Source organism: Hyla sarda, chromosome 2 (genome assembly GCF_029499605.1).
Source record: "Hyla sarda isolate aHylSar1 chromosome 2, aHylSar1.hap1, whole genome shotgun sequence".
NCBI classification, from domain to species: Eukaryota; Metazoa; Chordata; class Amphibia; order Anura; family Hylidae; genus Hyla; species Hyla sarda.
Window position 1 is genome coordinate 458,053,710 of NC_079190.1, and position 18,873 is coordinate 458,072,582.

General features: G+C 41.1%; 1 protein-coding gene across 1 annotated transcript in view; it reads right to left on the bottom strand.

The window, feature by feature from the left end:
• Positions 1-18,873, bottom strand: part of LIPI (lipase I) — an 80,230-nt gene that overhangs the window by 24,601 nt on the left and 36,756 nt on the right. The window contains exons 5-9 of the mRNA XM_056559381.1: positions 14,894-14,983; positions 12,240-12,407; positions 10,452-10,547; positions 6,228-6,339; positions 2,658-2,831 (exon numbers count right to left, since the gene is read on the bottom strand). Of these exons, the coding sequence (XP_056415356.1) occupies positions 2,658-2,831; positions 6,228-6,339; positions 10,452-10,547; positions 12,240-12,407; positions 14,894-14,983 (640 nt within the window). The remainder of the gene's footprint in view (positions 1-2,657; positions 2,832-6,227; positions 6,340-10,451; positions 10,548-12,239; positions 12,408-14,893; positions 14,984-18,873) is intronic.

Here is an 18,873-nt window from a genome sequence, read left to right on the forward strand (position 1 = left end):
TCCTCCCATCTCGCAGGTCATGCGGGCATCAAGAAATCTGTGCAACTCATCTCCCGCTTCTATTGGTGGCCGACTCTGGAGACGGATGTTGGGGACTTTGTGCGAGCCTGCACTATCTGTGCCCGGGATAAGACTCCTCGCCAGAAGCCCGCTGGTTTTCTTCATCCTCTGCCTGTCCCCGAACAGCCTTGGTCTCTGATTGGTATGGATTTTATTACTGATTTACCCCCTTCCCGTGGCAACACCGTTATTTGGGTGGTCGTTGATCGATTCTCCAAAATGGCACATTTCATTCCTCTTCCTGGTCTTCCTTCTGCGCCTCAGTTGGCTAAACAATTTTTTGTACACATTTTTCGTCTTCACGGGTTGCCTACGCAGATTGTCTCGGATAGAGGGGTCCAATTCGTGTCTAAATTCTGGAGAGCTCTCTGTAAACAACTCAAGATTAAATTAAATTTTTCCTCTGCATATCATCCCCAGTCCAATGGACAAGTAGAAAGAATTAACCAGATCCTGGGTGATTATTTGCGACATTTTGTTTCCTCCCGCCAGGATGACTGGGCAGATCTCCTTCCATGGGCCGAATTCTCGTATAACTTCAGGGTCTCTGAATCTTCCTCCAAATCCCCATTTTTCGTGGTGTACGGCCGTCACCCTCTTCCCCCCCTCCCTACCCCCTTGCCCTCTGGTCTGCCCGCTGTGGATGAAATTTCTCGTGACCTTTCCATTATATGGAGAGAGACCCAAAATTCTCTCTTACAGGCTTCTTCACGCATGAAGAGGTTCGCGGATAAGAAAAGAAGAGCTCCCCCCGTTTTTTCCCCTGGAGACAAGGTATGGCTCTCCGCTAAATATGTCCGCTTCCGTGTCCCTAGCTACAAGTTGGGACCACGCTATCTTGGTCCTTTCAAAATTCTGTGTCAAATTAATCCTGTCTCTTATAAACTTCTTCTTCCTCCTTCTCTTCGTATCCCTAATGCCTTTCACGTCTCTCTTCTCAAACCACTCATCCTTAACCGTTTTTCTCCCAAATCTGTTCCTCCCACTCCTGTTTCCGGCTCCTCGGACGTCTTCTCGGTCAAGGAGATTTTGGCTGCCAAAAAGGTCAGAGGAAAAAATTTTTTTTTAGTAGACTGGGAGGGTTGTGGTCCTGAAGAGAGATCCTGGGAACCTGAGGACAACATCCTCGACAAAAGTCTGCTCCTCAGGTTCTCAGGCTCCAAGAAGAGGGGGAGACCCAAGGGGGGGGGTACTGTTACGCCGAGCGCTCCGGGTTCCCGCTCCTCCCTGGAGCGCTCGCTTCACCTCCTCCGCTGCAGCGCCCCGGTCACGTCCTCTGACCCGGGGCGCTGCGATCCTGCTGCTAGCCGGGATGCGATTCGCGATGCGGGTAGCGCCCGCTCGCGATGCGCACCCCGGCTCTCCTACCTGACTCGCTCCCCGTCTGTTCTGTCCCGGCGCGCGCGGCCCCGCTCCCTAGGGCGCGCGCGCGCCGGGTCTCTGCGATTTAAAGGGCCACTGCGCCGCTGATTGGCGCAGTGGTTCCAATTAGAGTTATCACCTGTGCACTCCCTATATTACCTCACTTCCCTTGCACTCCCTTGCCGGATCTTGTTGCCTTAGTGCCAGTGAAAGCGTTCCTTGTGTGTCCCTTGCCAGTGTTTCCAGACCTTCTGCCGTTGCCCCTGACTACGATCCTTGCTGCCTGCCCCGACCTTCTGCTACGTCCGACCTTGCTTCTGCCTACTCCCTTGTACCGCGCCTATCTTCAGCAGCCAGAGAGGTGAGCCGTTGCTAGTGGATACGACCTGGTCACTACCGCCGCAGCAAGACCATCCCGCTTTGCGGCGGGCTCTGGTGAAAACCAGTAGTGGCTTAGAACCGGTCCACTAGCACGGTCCACGCCAATCCCTCTCTGGCACAGAGGATCCACCTCCTGCCAGCCGGCATCGTGACACTCACTAGTCTGAATTCCTCTCAAAGGGAGGGGGCGTGGCCTCACTGTGCAGGTCTCCGCCCCCTTCCTCAGTATGCTGTCTGCTCACATCTCCCCTAGCATTAGCAAAACTACAACTCCCAGCTTGCCCTCACTGACAGTAGCAGGGCACAAGCTGACAGTGGGAGGATTTTTCCTCCAGCTCTGAGCCCTGCACTCACAGCTGTCAATCAAGGAAGTGTGTCCATGACATAGGTGAGGATGCCTGGACACAGCAGGACTAGTATGTGTCCAAGCAGATGGGGGGCTGTTGTTTGACTGGCTTCTTCAGTATGAAATACTGAACATTTTACAATGAAAGCAATTGCAAATCCTATTGGTTTGGCATGCTTTACAACATATCAAAAGTTTTTGTATCTGACAGTGCCCATTTAAAGTTTTTTGTTTAGAACACAATTTATCTCCATGCCTATGATCACTGGAGGTCCCAGTATTCTGAACAGATAGATGTCCCCTTTATTGTGGATATAGGACAACTTTTAATCTTGAGAGAACACATTTAAACTTTAATTTGCCTAACAGTGGGCAAACACCATACATGATGCAATGAACTGTCCCAAAAATATCTAATGATGTTAGCCAGTAAGACATGATCTATACACTGGTCGGTCATTTCTGTAGCAGCCAAGTATCATATTATGTTACTGATAAGATATTTTACCTGTCTGGATTAAAGGAAGATCTGAGCCTCATCCTTAGAACTCGTAGTTTGTGTTTTGGTCCAACAATAGAACCGGTGGTAAACATTAGAGAAACTTTTGAAATCTCTTCAAGCTCCTGATGAAACTTGGCCAGCAAGGTAACTTCATTATTTTGTTCAAATGTGGTAGCATCTCTGAATGAAGTAAACCAAACAAAAATCATAAAGATTATTATTAAATTCTACAACATAATAGGGTCAAGTATAACATTTGGAAATCAATGTTAAAGGAGTACTCTGGCAGGAGTTTTTTCTAATTATGACCATTGTATGGGGAATGAAAAAAAAATTGAAAATACTTACCTCCAGAGCTCCCATGGTTCCCAGACGTGATCATCTTTCTGAGGTGCTGCATGACAGAATCACCTGGGCCCAATATGTCACAATGCAGCTCAGGGACATCACTGCGGCCAATGATTAACTGTGCTGCAGTCTGACATTTTGGGCCTGTGTGCTCACGTAGACGACACACTGTAACTCAGAAAGACAATCGCTGCAAGTAACCGACCCAGAACACCGGAGGCACAGCAGGAGGTAAGTAACGTTTTCTTGGTATTTTTTTCATACTTCACCCAATGGAAATTCCACCGGAGTTCTTCTTTAAAGGGCTATTCCAAAACCTCTACAATGATTTTTTCCTCTACCAGTACAGCATTGGGCAACCTACATTGCAGGGGAACTTATTCAAGTAAATGGGGTCAGCCCCCACCAAAGTCATCGTATATTCTAGCAAAATTCCATCACTTTACGGGATAGGGGAATAGGGGTGACCACATCACACCTAACCAGCACCTTAAACAATTTTAGGCACAAAGCAACAAAAAAAGACCTGCATTATAACTGACCTATTCCCACAAAAAGTTAAACCACTGTACTGTATAAGAACAACAGACAAATAATAGTTTTTACTTTGTTCAATCAAGATACAACCATAGACTTCAGGATCATGGGATTCCTATTCTATATCTAATAACCAGACTCTAAAGTGATACTTTGGGCAGAAAACAGCTATTATTCAAAGGGAGGAGCCCCCCTAGCGACAACATCTCAACTATAAAAGTGGTTCTTTTGACGCCCAAGGATGAAGAATGACAAACTGTAAAGTCTGTAGCAGGTAAGGATTCATTCACATCACGATTTTGCTACAACCGTAGTGAAAACCATATACATGCAAAAATGTATGCAACAAGATCTATCCGGTTGTGTAAGTTTTAGGTCGTGTACGCTGTTGTGTGTTTTTTTTTTTTTTATGTACACAAAACTGCAGTCGACTACGGTTTTGTGTCCTGTTTAAAGACCGTACACGAACCATATACTTTATTTTTTTATTTTTAACATTGAAGTCAATGAAAAACTGAGGTGTCTACAGTGCAATACAGTTTTTAAGACACAGTTTTTGGGATACATTTTTTTCTTGTACATGGCAAACCACAAACCATTCTGCAGAATTTCAATAAAACAATTAGAATTTTATTGCACTAAAGTGTTAACCAAAAGAAGTATACTTTTTTTATTACAAAAATAGATGCAATCGGACCTCTTAACCCCTTAAGGACTCAGCCCATTTTGGCCTTAAGGACTCAGACAATTGAATTTTTACGTTTTAATTTTTTCCTCCTCGCCTTCTAAAAATCATAACTCTTTTATATTTTCATCCACAGACTAGTATGAGGGCTTGTTTTTTGCGCGACCAGTTGTCCTTTGTAATGACATCACTCATTATATCATAAAATGTATGGCGCAACCAAAAAACACTATTTTTGTGGGGAAATTAAAACGAAAAACGCAATTTTGCTAATTTTGGAAGGTTTTGTTTTCACGCCGTACAATTTATGGTAAAAATGACATGTGTTCTTTATTCTGAGGGTCAATACGATTAAAATGATACCCATTATTATATACTTTTATATTATTGTTGCACTTAAAAAAATCACAAACTTTTTAACCAAATTAGTACGTTTATAATCCCTTTATTTTGATGACCTATAACTTTTTTATTTTTCAGTATAAGCGGCGGTATGGGGGCTCATTTTTTGCGCCATGATCTGTACTTTTTTTTGATACCACATTTTCATATAAAAAACTTTAAATAAATTTTTTATAATTTTTTTTTTAATAAAATGTATTAAAAAAGTAGGAATTTTGGACTTTTTTTATTTTTTTTCGTTCACGCCGTTCACCGTACGGGATCATTAACATTTTATTTTAATAGTTCAGACATTTACGCACGCGGCGATACCAAATATGTCTATAAAAAATGTTTTTTACGCTTTTTGGGGGTAAAATAGGAAAAAACGGACGTTTTACTTTTTTATTGGGGGAGGGGATTTTTCACTTTTTTTTTACTTTTACTTTTACATTTTTTTACATTTTTTTTTACACTTGAATAGTCCCCATAGGGGACTATTCATAGCAATACCATGATTGCTAATACTGATCTGTTCTATGTATAGGACATAGAACAGATCAGTGTTTTCGGTCATCTTCTGCTCTGGTCTGCTCGATCACAGACCAGAGCAGGAGACGCCGGGAGCCGCACGGAGGAAGGAGAGGGGACCTCCGTGCGCCGTTATGAATGATCGGATCCCCGCAGCAGCGCTGCGGGCGATCCGATCGTTCATTTTAATCGCGAACTGCCGCAGATGCCGGGATCTGTATTGATCCCGGCACCTGAGGGGTTAATGGCGGATGCCCGCGAGATCGCGGGCGTCGGCCATTGCCGGCGGGTCCCTGGCTGCGATCAGCAGCCGGGATCAGCCGCGCATGACACGGGCATCGCTCCGATGCCCGCGGTTATGCTTAGGACGTAAATGTACGTCCTGGTGCGTTAAGTACCACCTCACCAGGACGTACATTTACGTCCTGCGTCCTTAAGGGGTTAATTCAAACCACATACGGTTTAAATCAGTATGCAGTTGAATTTCAGAGCACACGTTTGCATATAGTTTTATCAGTTTTTAGGGAATACGTTCTGTAAAAAAAAAAACTAAAAAAAAAAAACTGATACAGAACAGTATGGCAAAATCGTGATGTGAATGCAGCCTAACTTCTTACCAGGTGTGTCAAGACAACCACTGCCCAGGACCTGAGCGTACAGCCAGCCTACACTAAGAGACCGTCAGCCAACTAGATAAGACAACCTGGTGGAACTTAAGGGCTGATGAAGATACCTCTACTACAACAGAATTACCATACTTGGTTAGGCTGGGTTCACACCACGTTTTCAGCCATACGGGACCGCATAAGGCTGGGGGGAGCTAAAACCGGGCGCTCCCGTATCCCTGCCGTATGCCGCCCGTATGTAATTCATTTCATTGAGCCGACCGGAGTGAAATGCTGCCTCCGGTCGGCTCATTTTTCCCACCGGACCTAAAACTGTGGTGGTCCCGTATGGCTGAAAACGTGGTGTGAACCCAGCCTTAGACATCCTCAATTCCTCATTTCTCTCACAATACTAAAAAAAAAAAAAAAAATTGTATTATGCGAGACACAACATTGATATTATATGAGGCAATGATTTGTTATACTTACTGATCAAGCTTTGATTCCGTGACATTTCCTGATGGGGACTCAAGCTTGATGGTAATAAACCCACTACGTGGTTTATCATTTAAAGTGATGAAGTCCAAGAAATAATGAAATACTAAAGGAAAAAAAAGGCACAAAAGTTCTTATTATTGACCAAAGCAATCATATGAGGGTGCTGAGAAGTATTGAACCTTACAAAAAAATTAAAATAAATGGAGTTAGGAAGCTGTAAATTGTAGGGTACTCAATGGTGCAAAAATCAACCACCAATAATTTTAAGTTCTCTTTATGGCGACACCTCCAGAAAAGTTCAATGTTAAAGAGCATAGGACCATATCCAAGTTCCTGTTTCTCCAAGGGAAAGGTCCGAAGCACATCTATGATGAAAGGTCAGAAACGTTGGATGACAGTGACCCTTCATATGCAATAGTTAAAGAGAATCTCTGATGATCTTGTTAAATTTTATAATCCTCCTGGGTCACTGCCCCCATCATGATAAACCACTCCCTGCCTTTATTTATTTTTTTAAATAATTTTTAAGTTTTCTACCTTGATATTGCTCTGTATTTTCTGCTCAGACAAATTCACAGACTGAGAAGGGGCATTACCCAGCAGGCGTGACACCATCTGAAGCCATACAGGGGAGAACTTCCTCCCTCACTCTGCTACATACAGCCCAGAGCAGTTCAGTGTTTGAGATGAGCTATGATTGGCTAAAGCTGTGCACACACCCCTCAGCACTCCAGGCTGCATTTCCTGATTTTGGACTTCTGCCAAAGTCTGCGCATGAGAAATGTGCTCTGGACAAGTAGGGAGACACCTAGTGGCAGCTTTTTTAAATTAATAAAACATACATTTTTTAAACAAAGTACATTAGAAATATTTTTTATTTACCATAAGGAGTGCAATAGCAAAAAATAGTTTTAATGACAGTGACCTTTTAATTGTTGGGTTGTCAATTTTAAAACTGACCATTTCAGTGTTAAAAGTGAGAAACCAAGCGAAAGGCCTGTCTGTCTCTGTGCCTGTAAATGTGAAAGCCATCCATGACATTATTATGGAGGACCACTGCAGGACACACTGCAGGTGAAGCCATGACAAAATTGGCCTCCTTAGGCTTTCAAGTGATGCCCCATCCACACTGTTTACCTGACCTGCCTCCGACTGACTATTATCTATTCCCCAATCTAAAAAAAAAAAACACTGAAAGGGACAATGATTTGGGAGTGTTCCAGAGGCAACTAATGCTAAAAATGAGTAGTTACACCAGCAGTGGGAGGAATTTTATTGCAGGGTTTAAAGGGGTACTCTGCTCCTAGACATCTTATCCCCTATCCAAAGCATAGGGGATAAGATGTCTGATCACAGGCATCCAACAGCTAGGACCCCATCTGATCTCTGTGCAGCACACTGCATACATTTAGAACACTGGGTGTAGACTGTGGGGGTTGTGACGCCACGGCCCTAGCAACGTCACACTATGCCCCCTCAATGTAAGTCTATGGGAGGGGGCGTGGCGTCCCCTCCCATAGACTTGCATTGAGGGGGTGGGACTTGATGTCACGAGGGGGCATGGCTGTAACGTCATGACCACCGCAGCCTGCACCCAGCGTTCGGAACACAAAGTTCCGAAAGCTGGGGCAGCGGAGCACCCCTTTAAGAAGCTGCAGAACAGATGTCACAAGTGCATTGACTTCCTGGGGGAATATGTGTAGAATGGTCCGGTAGTTACAGCTTCCTAGCTCCATTTCTTCTGTGTAAGGCTCAATACTTAGCACCTCGTATCATCTAAATTTGTAAATGGAGATATTAGCATTAATAAACTACATATCCAAAAGGAGAATGTCTTTCTCAAGATAATTTGGTATAAATGTTTTTTAAGGAAATAAAAATAGATCAAACATGTAACCAAAACCTATATTGTTTTATACACTTTTTCCTATTACAGGGGTTTTCGGGAGTAGGTCTCCTGAGGCACCCACAAAAAGTCCCCATAGTAATAAGAGGAGATTAAATCAAACTTTATACACTCTGTTTGCTGTTGTGGTTACTTTATGCTTACAGGTAGCATGACAGACACATTTTTAGGCTAAAGGCGCTTTCTATTCTGGGAAACCTATAATCTACATTCCAAACCTTCCCATCATGAAGACTAGAGGGGAATTTAATACAGAAGTAGTGAATTCGTGCACAGCTGCTTTCACTTTGGTCTTCACTACAGTTTAGAGGAAATTGATTCTCATTTTTCATTCTTTCCTATACTATAGAGAAGATTTATTTCCCTTATAAAAATAAATGCCAAGAATAACAAAAATCTAGTACTTCCATGACCTGATTCACAGTAAACTCAATTATTTTAAATAGGGACAAAGTCATTTTGTGAGTTACTATATGCAAACAATTTTGTAGTCATAGGTTACTCCCTTCTTCTACCTACCTGTCAATTAGCAAAGAGAGGATGCAAAGAGAAAAGGGCAACATATGACAACAGGGTCAAACTATATAGGATTTATTTGTAGTCTGCAAACATGGAGACACATAGGGCTGCATAGAAGCTGTAGACATAAAACAGTAGATATTTTTATTAAGACTATTTGAAAAGTTCCATCACTTTTTTTTACTTTTAGGGGAATTGACGAAGGTTGTAAAAATTCCACATACCCTGTACAAGTACAAGATGTTCTCTAATGTAGTAACATAAGGTATGTAATGCTGGTGGTTGGCACCCACCAGCGTGCAGGGTGTCCAAGCATTCACCACCGCTAGGCCGTATTATTATTATTTTTTTAAATAATACATTTTTATTAAACATTTTTGCATAAAACAAATAACATACAAATACAAAAAAAACCTAACCCATTTTTATTCTGTGTTGGGTGCCGCTTCGGAGACAGGGGCGTGACGTCATGGACACCCCTTCCGGCCATCACACCCGCTCCCATAGACATGAATGGAAGGGGCGTGGTGTGACATCATGAGGAGGCATCACCATGACGTCACGTCCCTGTCTCTGAAGCAGCGCCTGGCACAGAATGCCGGGGACTGCTCCAAGATCACGGGGGTCCCCAGCGGCGGGACCCTGCGATCATACATCTTATCCCCTATACTTTGGATAAGGGATAAGATGTATAAACCTGGAATTCCCCTTTAAGAGTGCTCCACCAGATTACCTGTGTCTGAGCAATAGTGTGGTTCTCCCATAGCAAAGTTGTGTTCCTGATCTGCTATCCTGTATCTGACCTGTGCTTTATTACCTGACATTGCCTCTGCCTGACCTTTGTGTTCCATACTGACCCTTCTGTGCATGACCTAGATTGTCGACACTAAACCTGAGCCTGTTTTTAGCCAACCTTCTGGAGCATGTATCATCCTGCTGCTACATCTTCACCTTCTTGCTTAACCTTCACTGGGTTGAATCCCCTTCCGCTGACCAGCACCATCACCTGAAGCCGCTTTCTGCCCCTGCCTGTCCTGTATCTACTGCAATTACCACCAGGTTGCAGATCTGTTGCTCCAGCCAACCTCTGACCGTGACCCCAGTGTCTGTCCTGATTGGCCAGACGTTATCTATAATAGGAACATTCTTTTGGCACGGATCTGGTATCCTCCAAGTCCAGCTTCTGCCTCCTGAAGTGTAAAAACCTAAAGGATCCTCAATATAAAATGCAATGACATATCACCCATTCATTGAATGATTAGTGTCTGTGTATTAGCATCTTAAACGCTTACATCCTCAAGCCTATTTCCTTCCTTTCTGTAATTATATTTGTATGTTTACAGCATTTTCACAAAATCAAGGTCAAGTTGTTCACTTGTTCTCTTTATTGTAATAGAGATGGGGGCTTAGTCAGTCCCTCGAGTTGCGGGAATAATTCTGTTTTGTACGCCCCTGAAGCACAAAAAAGATGAAAGATCAGTGCGCAGCCAGGAGAACAAAAGCAGCTCTGGGCTTCGACCACACAACAATATTTAAATAGGTCCCTCGGTGAAAAGAAATCCATGTCTGAAGAGCACGGATCAGCCCCAACGCTGCTACAACAAAGAACTAGGCCAAAATGGAAGACAAAACCTATACCCCGAGCAGCCCTTCTCCTCGCCATTATTATTTGCGGCTCACATTGCTCGGTCTAAAGCAATTAATGTTCCAAGCAAATGTCGTCAACTTCCCAAAGCCCCCATTATCTCAGTCTGGCAGCTTTTACTTTATGCAAATTCAATTTCACTCACTGCAAAATGGTTTCATCGAAGCCGTGTCAAAAAAAGCTTTCGTCACTGGAGGATTCTTCGCCACCAGATAATCTTTCCACTTATCAGCATAAAAACCTGCAACAAATATATCAACAAAGCCATTAGCAGCACAAGGGATTCTCCATCAAGTACAAATGTTACAAAAAAATAAAAACATTACTTTAAGAGGGTTGTCCCTTTTTTTTATTTATTTTTATTTTTATTTTTTTACAATGCTTTCATTTTTTTTTAACAATCCTCCAAAAGGAAGATGATAAATAGGACATTGTCTGCTGAGACCTTCAGTGATTGCTACAATCTACAAGGGAATCTAATAGCAAGTGAAAAGTTCCCCTGCAGGACCACCACAGGGTTAATTTATTACTACACAATTCTTATTGAACTCAATAGGCTATCTATGGCATGGGGTCCTCCAGGCCCAAAAATTAGGAGGAGGAAATTTGCAAAATATGTATTCTAAATATTTTCACCAATCCTAAATATTTTCACCAATTTCACCAGTACAATATGGAATTTCCAAGTAGAATTCTGCTTGAAAATTCTGGTGTAGCAGAGTCCCATTGCTGTCCACAGGATTCTGCCGAACAGTGCACACTACAGAATTTTTTTGTGGCAGAGTTTTATCTTTGGCTTACAGGCATAAGAATTTATTCATTACATAGACAGCATCATGTGCGGTCAGATTTTTATTTGCAGTCACTGTCATCTACAGAAACCTTAAAGGGGTATTCCGGAGGAAAACTTTTTTTTTTTTTATTAACTGGTCCCAGCAAGTTAAACAGATTTGTAAATTACTTCTATTTAAAATCTTAATCCTTCCAGTACTCATCAGCTGCTGTATGCTACAGAGGAAGTTCTTTTCTTTTTTAATTTCTTTTCTGTCTCAACACAGTGCTGTCTGCTGACACCTCTGTCCATGTCAGGAACTGTCCGGAGCAGGAAAGATTTGCTATTGGGATTTGCTCCTGATCCGCACAGTTCCTGACATTTACTTACTTTACGTGGAATGGATCATTGGGTTTTTAGTAAAATTTTTTGACTTTTATTAAAAACCCAGTGATCCCTTCCACATATAGTAAGTATATACCTTGAGGTCTGCAACCCTTTTTCTTTTATTGTATTCACTTTTTACACGTGGGGTTACGTGTAACGCAGAAACCTAGGCATACAATTCATCCAAAATATTAGTGTGAGCCCCCAACTCCTCTTTTTATTATATAGTTCCTGACATGGACAGAGGTGTCAGCAAAGAGCACTGTGGTCAGACAGAAAGGAAATTAAAATAAGAAAAGAACTTCCTGTGGAGCATACAGCAGCTGATAAGTACTGAAAGGATTAAGATTAAAATTTAAAGTTGATTTAAAAAAAAAAATTCCCTGTAGAGTACCCATTTAAAAGGGAAACTGTACTAACCTATACAGGTAAGGGTAAGGGTGATCCTGATAAAAACACGTTTTACCTTAGCACAAACACCTCATAAAATAAATATTATTTATATATAATATGCATTTATATTTATTTAAAAAAAAATTATATATATATATATATATATATATATATATATATATATATATATATTATATACATATATATACACATACACACATACACTGTGTGTGTGTGATAGAGATATATATATATATATATATATATATATATATATATATATATATACACACATATATATACATATATATATATATATACACATACATATATATATATATAAATTTATACAAAAAATGTGATTTATTCACTTCACTGTACCTAAAACTGGGCAGCTAAGAGGAGCAAACATCTCACAATCCACACACTTTCCAATCCTATAATCTTTGTAAGTATTACAGGGAAACGTCACCACGCCGCAAGACTCATTTAGGGACGACATGTACAGAAACACGGACCGCTGGTGGTCACACTTGAAATATTCTGAACCTGCACAAAGAAAAGATGAAGTCACACATGGGATAAAACACCATAAACACTATAGAAAGTAGTAGAAAGCTATATTTTATTATGAATTAGTATTAGAGATGAGCGAACTTACATTAAATTTGATTTGTCACGAACTTCTCGGCTCGGCAGTTGATGACTTTTCCAGCATAAATTAGTTCAGCTTTCCGGTGCTCCCGTGGGCTGGAAAAGGTGGATACAGTCCTAGGAGACTCTTTCCTAGGACTGTATCCACCTTTTCCAGCCCACCGAAGCACCTGAAGGCTGAACTAATTTATGCAGGAAAAGTCATCAACCACCGAGCCGAGAAGTTCGTGACGAATCAAGTTTACTGTAAGTTCGCTCATCTCTAATTAGAATACTTAAAAAAGTAAAAATAAAAACCATGTGCCACTAAATTACAAAGGCAAGAATCGGTCCCCCATTATGTTACCGTCTTTTGATATGTAAAACAGGAATATTTTAATTTCCTTTACCAACCGAAGAAAAAGTTTTTTTGTGTGGGGAACATGTCAAAAGCACTTAAAATAAAAAAAAATAAAAACTCATTGCCTGTTTTCAGCGCAGAGTCTGGGTGGACTTAAAGGGGAACTCCGGTGGGAAAAAAATAATTCAACTCAACTGGTGCCAGAAAGTTATACAGATTTGCAAATTACTTCTATTTAAAAATCTTAACCCTTCCAGTACTTATCAGCTGCTGTATACCACAGATATACTACAGAGAAATTTGTGTAGTTCTTCCCAGTCTGACCACAGTGCTCTCTGCTGACACCGCTGTCTGTGTAATGAACTGTCCAGAGCAGGAGAGGTTTTCTATGGCAGTGTTTCCCCACCCAGTCCTCAAGGCACACCAACATTCCGGGTTTTTTCAGTTACTTCATTGGAATAGAACAGGGAAAAATGTAAATCCTGGACTGTTGGTGTGCCTTGAGGACTGGGTTGGGAAACACTGTTCTATGGGGATATGCTTCTAATCTGGACAGTTCCTGACACGGACAGAGGTGTCAGCAGAGAGCAATGTGGTCAGACTGGAAAAAAAACTACACAACTTCCTCTGTAATATACAGCAGCTGATAAGTACTGAAATGATTAGGATTTTGAAGTTTTTTGAAAGATCTGTTTAACTTTCTGGCACCAGTTGATTTGAAAACATTTGTTTTCCACTTGTTTCCACCGGGGAGTTCGCCTTTAATCTGAAGTCATCATGAATATCCAGGGTGATGGACCTGGACCTGTATTGATAGCAGATACACTATACATATATTCCTTATCAGCCTGCTTTATTAATCAGATTTTTCTAAAAATAAATGTACGCGGAAAAACCGTAAGGGATTTTTCAATGTCCATTAGATCCCAATGAAACACTCTACTCCTCTATGCTGTATAATGTACAGCAATAGCAAAACAACAGAACTCAAATTGACCTGCGATGCAGATTTTAAATCCGCAGCATGTCAATATAATGTATGTCAGTGTTTCCCAACCAGGGTGCCCCAAGTCTCCTCAGTGACAAATGGCGCGCATGCAGCAGAAACGCGTCTGTCCTCCAAGTGTAGTAAATACAAGCAAAAAGAAAAATAGCCAGCACAACAACCTAATACAGAGGTGGCCTCATTTAGGATGGGACCCTAGCACAAATTCTGACCCTAACACTCAGAATTTTACTACACAGGGGGAATGGCACCCTCTTTAGCTGTGCACCCCTCCCCCTTTCTCATAGGTGGTGTTTTAAATTGTATATGGATCCAGTCACCCAGTCAGAGGCTATATGCCCAGCAGAGGTGAGTTGATATCTGAGTTTTAGGCTCAGAATTTGTGTTGGGGTCCCATCCTAAATGAGGCCACCTCCCCGTGGTGGATGGGGGACTCGTTTTGATCAAAAAGTGCGCCAAGAGCCTCAATTTTTTGACCAATGTGTGCTGCTGCAATCCTCTTTTTTGTATACTATGTATCTGCCACAGCAGTGTGCACCCGTGTATTAGGTTGTTGTGTTGGCTATTTTTCTTTTTGCTTGTATTTACTACACAGGGGGAATGGCACCCTCTTTCGCTGTGCACCCCTCCCCCTTTCTCATAGGTGGTGTTTTGCTGCAATCCTCTTTTTTGTATACTCTGTCCTCCAAGTGTGTCCGTTTATCTACAATAAAGCTGCATTATGTCTTCAGCACTGGATCGATTCTCTTCTGCCTTCAGCTGTTGCAAAACTACAACTTCCAGTATGCCCGGACAGCCAACCGCTGTCCGGGTATGCTGGGAGTTGTAGTTTTGCAACAGCTGAAGGCACCCTAGTTGGGAAACACTCCTGTATGTTGTGGAAATGCTGAAGATTTAATGTGAATTTTTCCAAAGTAAAAACTGATAGTCACCTTTAGAGATAGACACTTGTTTGGAATACGAATTTAATACAGGACATGGGCCGGAATAGTAAATCCATACACAAACTTAGTTTAAAAAAAAAATTGGACTTACCTGACAATATGGTCTTAGGACACCCGGGCTGATCAGTTCCTCCATTTGGGTAGAAATCAATATGTCCTAAATTTTCCCGATAGCCTAAAGCTGTGGACGAGATAAGCCGTGTGAGTTCAGGTACAACAGTCAACTAAGGTGCAATAGGCCCAAAAAAGGACATTATTCTCCAATAGATTTTTAGCAAATTGTCAACATTGAACCATGGAACTGATCAGTTACTCTTAGAATAACCTACATCCATATATATTTATAAATAAATAGATAAATAGCTATAGACAAATATATATACACATATACATATAATATCTGAGTATCGGGCGTTGCCCGTTTTTTCCTACAAAAGGAGAAAGCTTTTGTCTTTGTATCCCCTCCTGATATTCCGAACCCAAATTCCCTCCCCCTATCCCGACCTCATCTCCCAACCTCAGGTGGGACTGAGTTGTAAAGAAGATATTGTAAGACAAAAATTAAAGGGGCGTGGTGTTGTTGGAGTGGGCGTGATTTGCAAGCCAGACCGATACACAAAAAGAGTAGAAAATAGAGTGTGTGGCTTAAAGGGTGGCCGTGTCTTTGACAGATGGGGCATGGCATGCAGGGAGGGTGTGGCTTGGTAGCCGGACTGACACATTCACCAGGAGATGCAGAGCGGAGCTTGTGGAGTAAGGTACCAGAAGTCCTATATACTTGCATGGGACTTGAAATAAAAACCCCATCCTTCACATATGGGGGTAGATTAGGGTTGATTTAACCATCTTATATTTTTATTTGACATATAAGTAACATGTGACCAAGTATTATCGAAATATCTCCAGCCGTACGGAAGTTATGCAGTAACATATATTTCCCATAGACTTGTAGGGGACTATAAACAAAAACCCCGACCCTCACAAATGGGGGGTGGGTAAGGGTTCAGTTACCTATCCTATGTTTGTTGTAGACATATAAGTAACACGTGTGCCAAGTTTCATGTTAATATCCTTCGCTGTTTGGAAGTGATGTTGAAACATACACACATACACACCGGCCCTGATTTACGAAGAGTGAAATGGGGTTTTCATTGTGTTTTTTTTTTTTTTTTTTTTTTTTTTTTTCGAACAGATTTTTTTTTTTCACAGTATATTATAATGTTTCACTACATTTTGCTTTTTTACACATGCTCTGAGCTGTGGGGTTTTCCAGAGCTCAAATCCACCACATTTTCTGTGGAAACCTTAGTAAACATGTTGGGATTTTTCAAAACTGTTGGGGGACACGCCCCCTTTTTCATGCGGCGACGCCTCGACAAAACAGATCAGGTTTACATTAGTAAATTAGGGCCATTAAGTTGTATAGATATACATTACCAAAAAAAAATAAAAAATTAAACAGCTACCTAATACACGGGTGCACGCTGCTGTGGCAAGTACAAAGTATACAATAAAGAAGGTTGCAGCAGCACTCATGGTCAAAAAATGGAGTTTCTTAGCACACTTTTTGATCAAAACGTGTCCCCCATCCACCCTAACACGCTCATTCCACTCACTTCTGCTGGGCATATAGCCTCTGACTGGGTGACATGCACTTCAATTTTTTGACCAAGAGAGCCGCTGCAACCTTCTTTTTTTGTATATATATATATATATGTATGTATGAGATATATTATATATATATATATATATATATATATATATATATATATATATTTATAGCCAGAAGACGCAGCACTCCACAAGCAACGTTTCTGCTCTCTATGGAGCCATTTTCAAGCTCCATAGAGAGCAGAAACGTTGCTTGTGGACTGTATATGTTGGAATAAATACACGTTTCTTACATTTTTTCGGAGTGCTGCGTCTTCTGGCTATATATCTAAGGAAAACCCTGATCAGGTTTGCTGGACGCTGGCACCCACTGCATTTTTTCACATTGGATGGTGCTGCTTATTGGATTTTTATACTTTATATATAATAAATGGGGGGAACAAATATGATATATACATCAGGACATGTTGGTAGTTGTAGTTTTGCAATAGCTGGAGAGCAGCAGATTAGAGGCTTTAGCATATACATTTTAAACATGCATAAGTTTCTTTTATTGTTATATTTTTACTTCTATTCAAGCGAATGCAGAAACTGGGAAATGTGTACCAGGAGAATTGAGGCGAATAAATTACCAAATAACATAAAGCGTTTTATGTGAGTGCAGTCAATAAATTATTTTATTGTCATCTCATTGACTTTCTATTCCCTTGAATTTCTTAAGAGACCCTTTCTGCGTTATCTAAGCTTTTTTTTTTTCTTCAGGAAATCATAGGTTGTATATCTTTTCTTCCGGCTAATGGTGCGATAGTACAGAAAATACAAAAATGATAAATTGCTTGCAAAGCCATAACTAATTTTTCAATTACGGAGTTTGAAGCTAAGAAAGTGGCTCAAAAACAAAGAACTTTTAAAAGGCAGTCGGTGTTAATAGTCTTTAGCGGCATCTTAATGTGTATTTATGTCTACTATATGGAAGCGCTACTGATATAGTAAATGTATGGGCTACTGATACGTTTTGCTGATTAAAATAATTTATTGCACAAAATTGTACATAATATATTGCATGTAAAACAACATCATTACAGCACATGGGCAATAAAAGAATTGCCAGGTGATAATAAACAAGTATAGTAGATTTTTGCTGGTAGTCAAGGGGACACGACAGTAGACATCTTGTAGACACCATTGGGTAAGCTGATGTGTCAAGGGCTGAACTCTATGCTCTCATGCAGATGTATCCTTTATTAATTGTCATCTGTTTCTTTAAATGAAATAATAAGTAGGGACAAAGTCCTTTCCGCCTCCATGTTGGTTTTATCGATTAGAGAGATTCTATACTGAACATATAGAAACACCAGGTTAAGAATAACTTATTGGGCTTAGCTATTCCTATTTACTGTAGGTGACTTTGTATATGATACCATTACTTTCTAGGTTGCCCAGACAGTAGGTCTCAGTACTTGCAGTGCGGAATGTTCTGCTGTGGCTGAGAGCAGTCTTCCAGGCAGCTACAGAGGGAGGTATGGATGGTAAAGTAGGCCAAAGAAAAGTCTATTACTGCCAGGAGATATATGTGTGATAAGATCAATGCTTTGCATCACCATGCTGTAATGAAGCCTGTGGATTATTGTAAAGGGGTATTCTGGCACTTTGTAAAAAAAATATGTTATTGTTACCTACTCTCTGTCCCGCACAGCTCGGATTTGTTTCCTTCTGTCCCCACAATCTCCTGACTTCTACCTGTTTCCAAGACAAGAGCTGGGTGCAGGACCTGCCAGCTCAGCCAATCGCTGGCCAACATAGGGTAACAGATGAGCTCTTGTCTCAGAAGCAGGAAGAAGACAGGAAATTGGGGGACTGGAAGGAGCCAAACAGGAGTTGTGGAGGATCAGAGGTAGGCAAGTATAGTTTTTTTCCCCCAGTAACATGTTGTTCACAAAACCTAGGTGAAGACCCCTTTAAGAAACCCCACCCAATAGATGGTCCATTTAAAAGGGGGTTATCCAGGAAAAAACTTTTTTATATATATCAACTGGCTCCAGAAAGTTAAACAGATTTGTAAATTACTTCGATTAAAAAATCTTAATCCTTTCAGTACTTATAAGCTGCTGAAGTTGAATTGTTCTTTTCTGTCTAAGTGCTCTCTGATGACACATGTCTCGGGAGCTGTCCAGAGTAGAAGCAAATCCCCATAGGAACTGCACAGAGCAGAATAGGTTTGCTATGGGAATTTGCTTCTTCTCTGGACAGCTCCCGAGACACGTGTCATCAGAGAGCACTTAGACAGAAAAGAACAATTCAACTTCAGCAGCTGATAATTATTGGAAGGATTAAGATTTTTTAATATAAGTAATTTACAAATCTGTTTAACTTTCTGGAGCCAGTTGATCTAAAAAAAAAAAAGTTTTTTCCTGGAATACCCCCTATTACACAGGGAAATTATCAACCAGACAGGCCAAT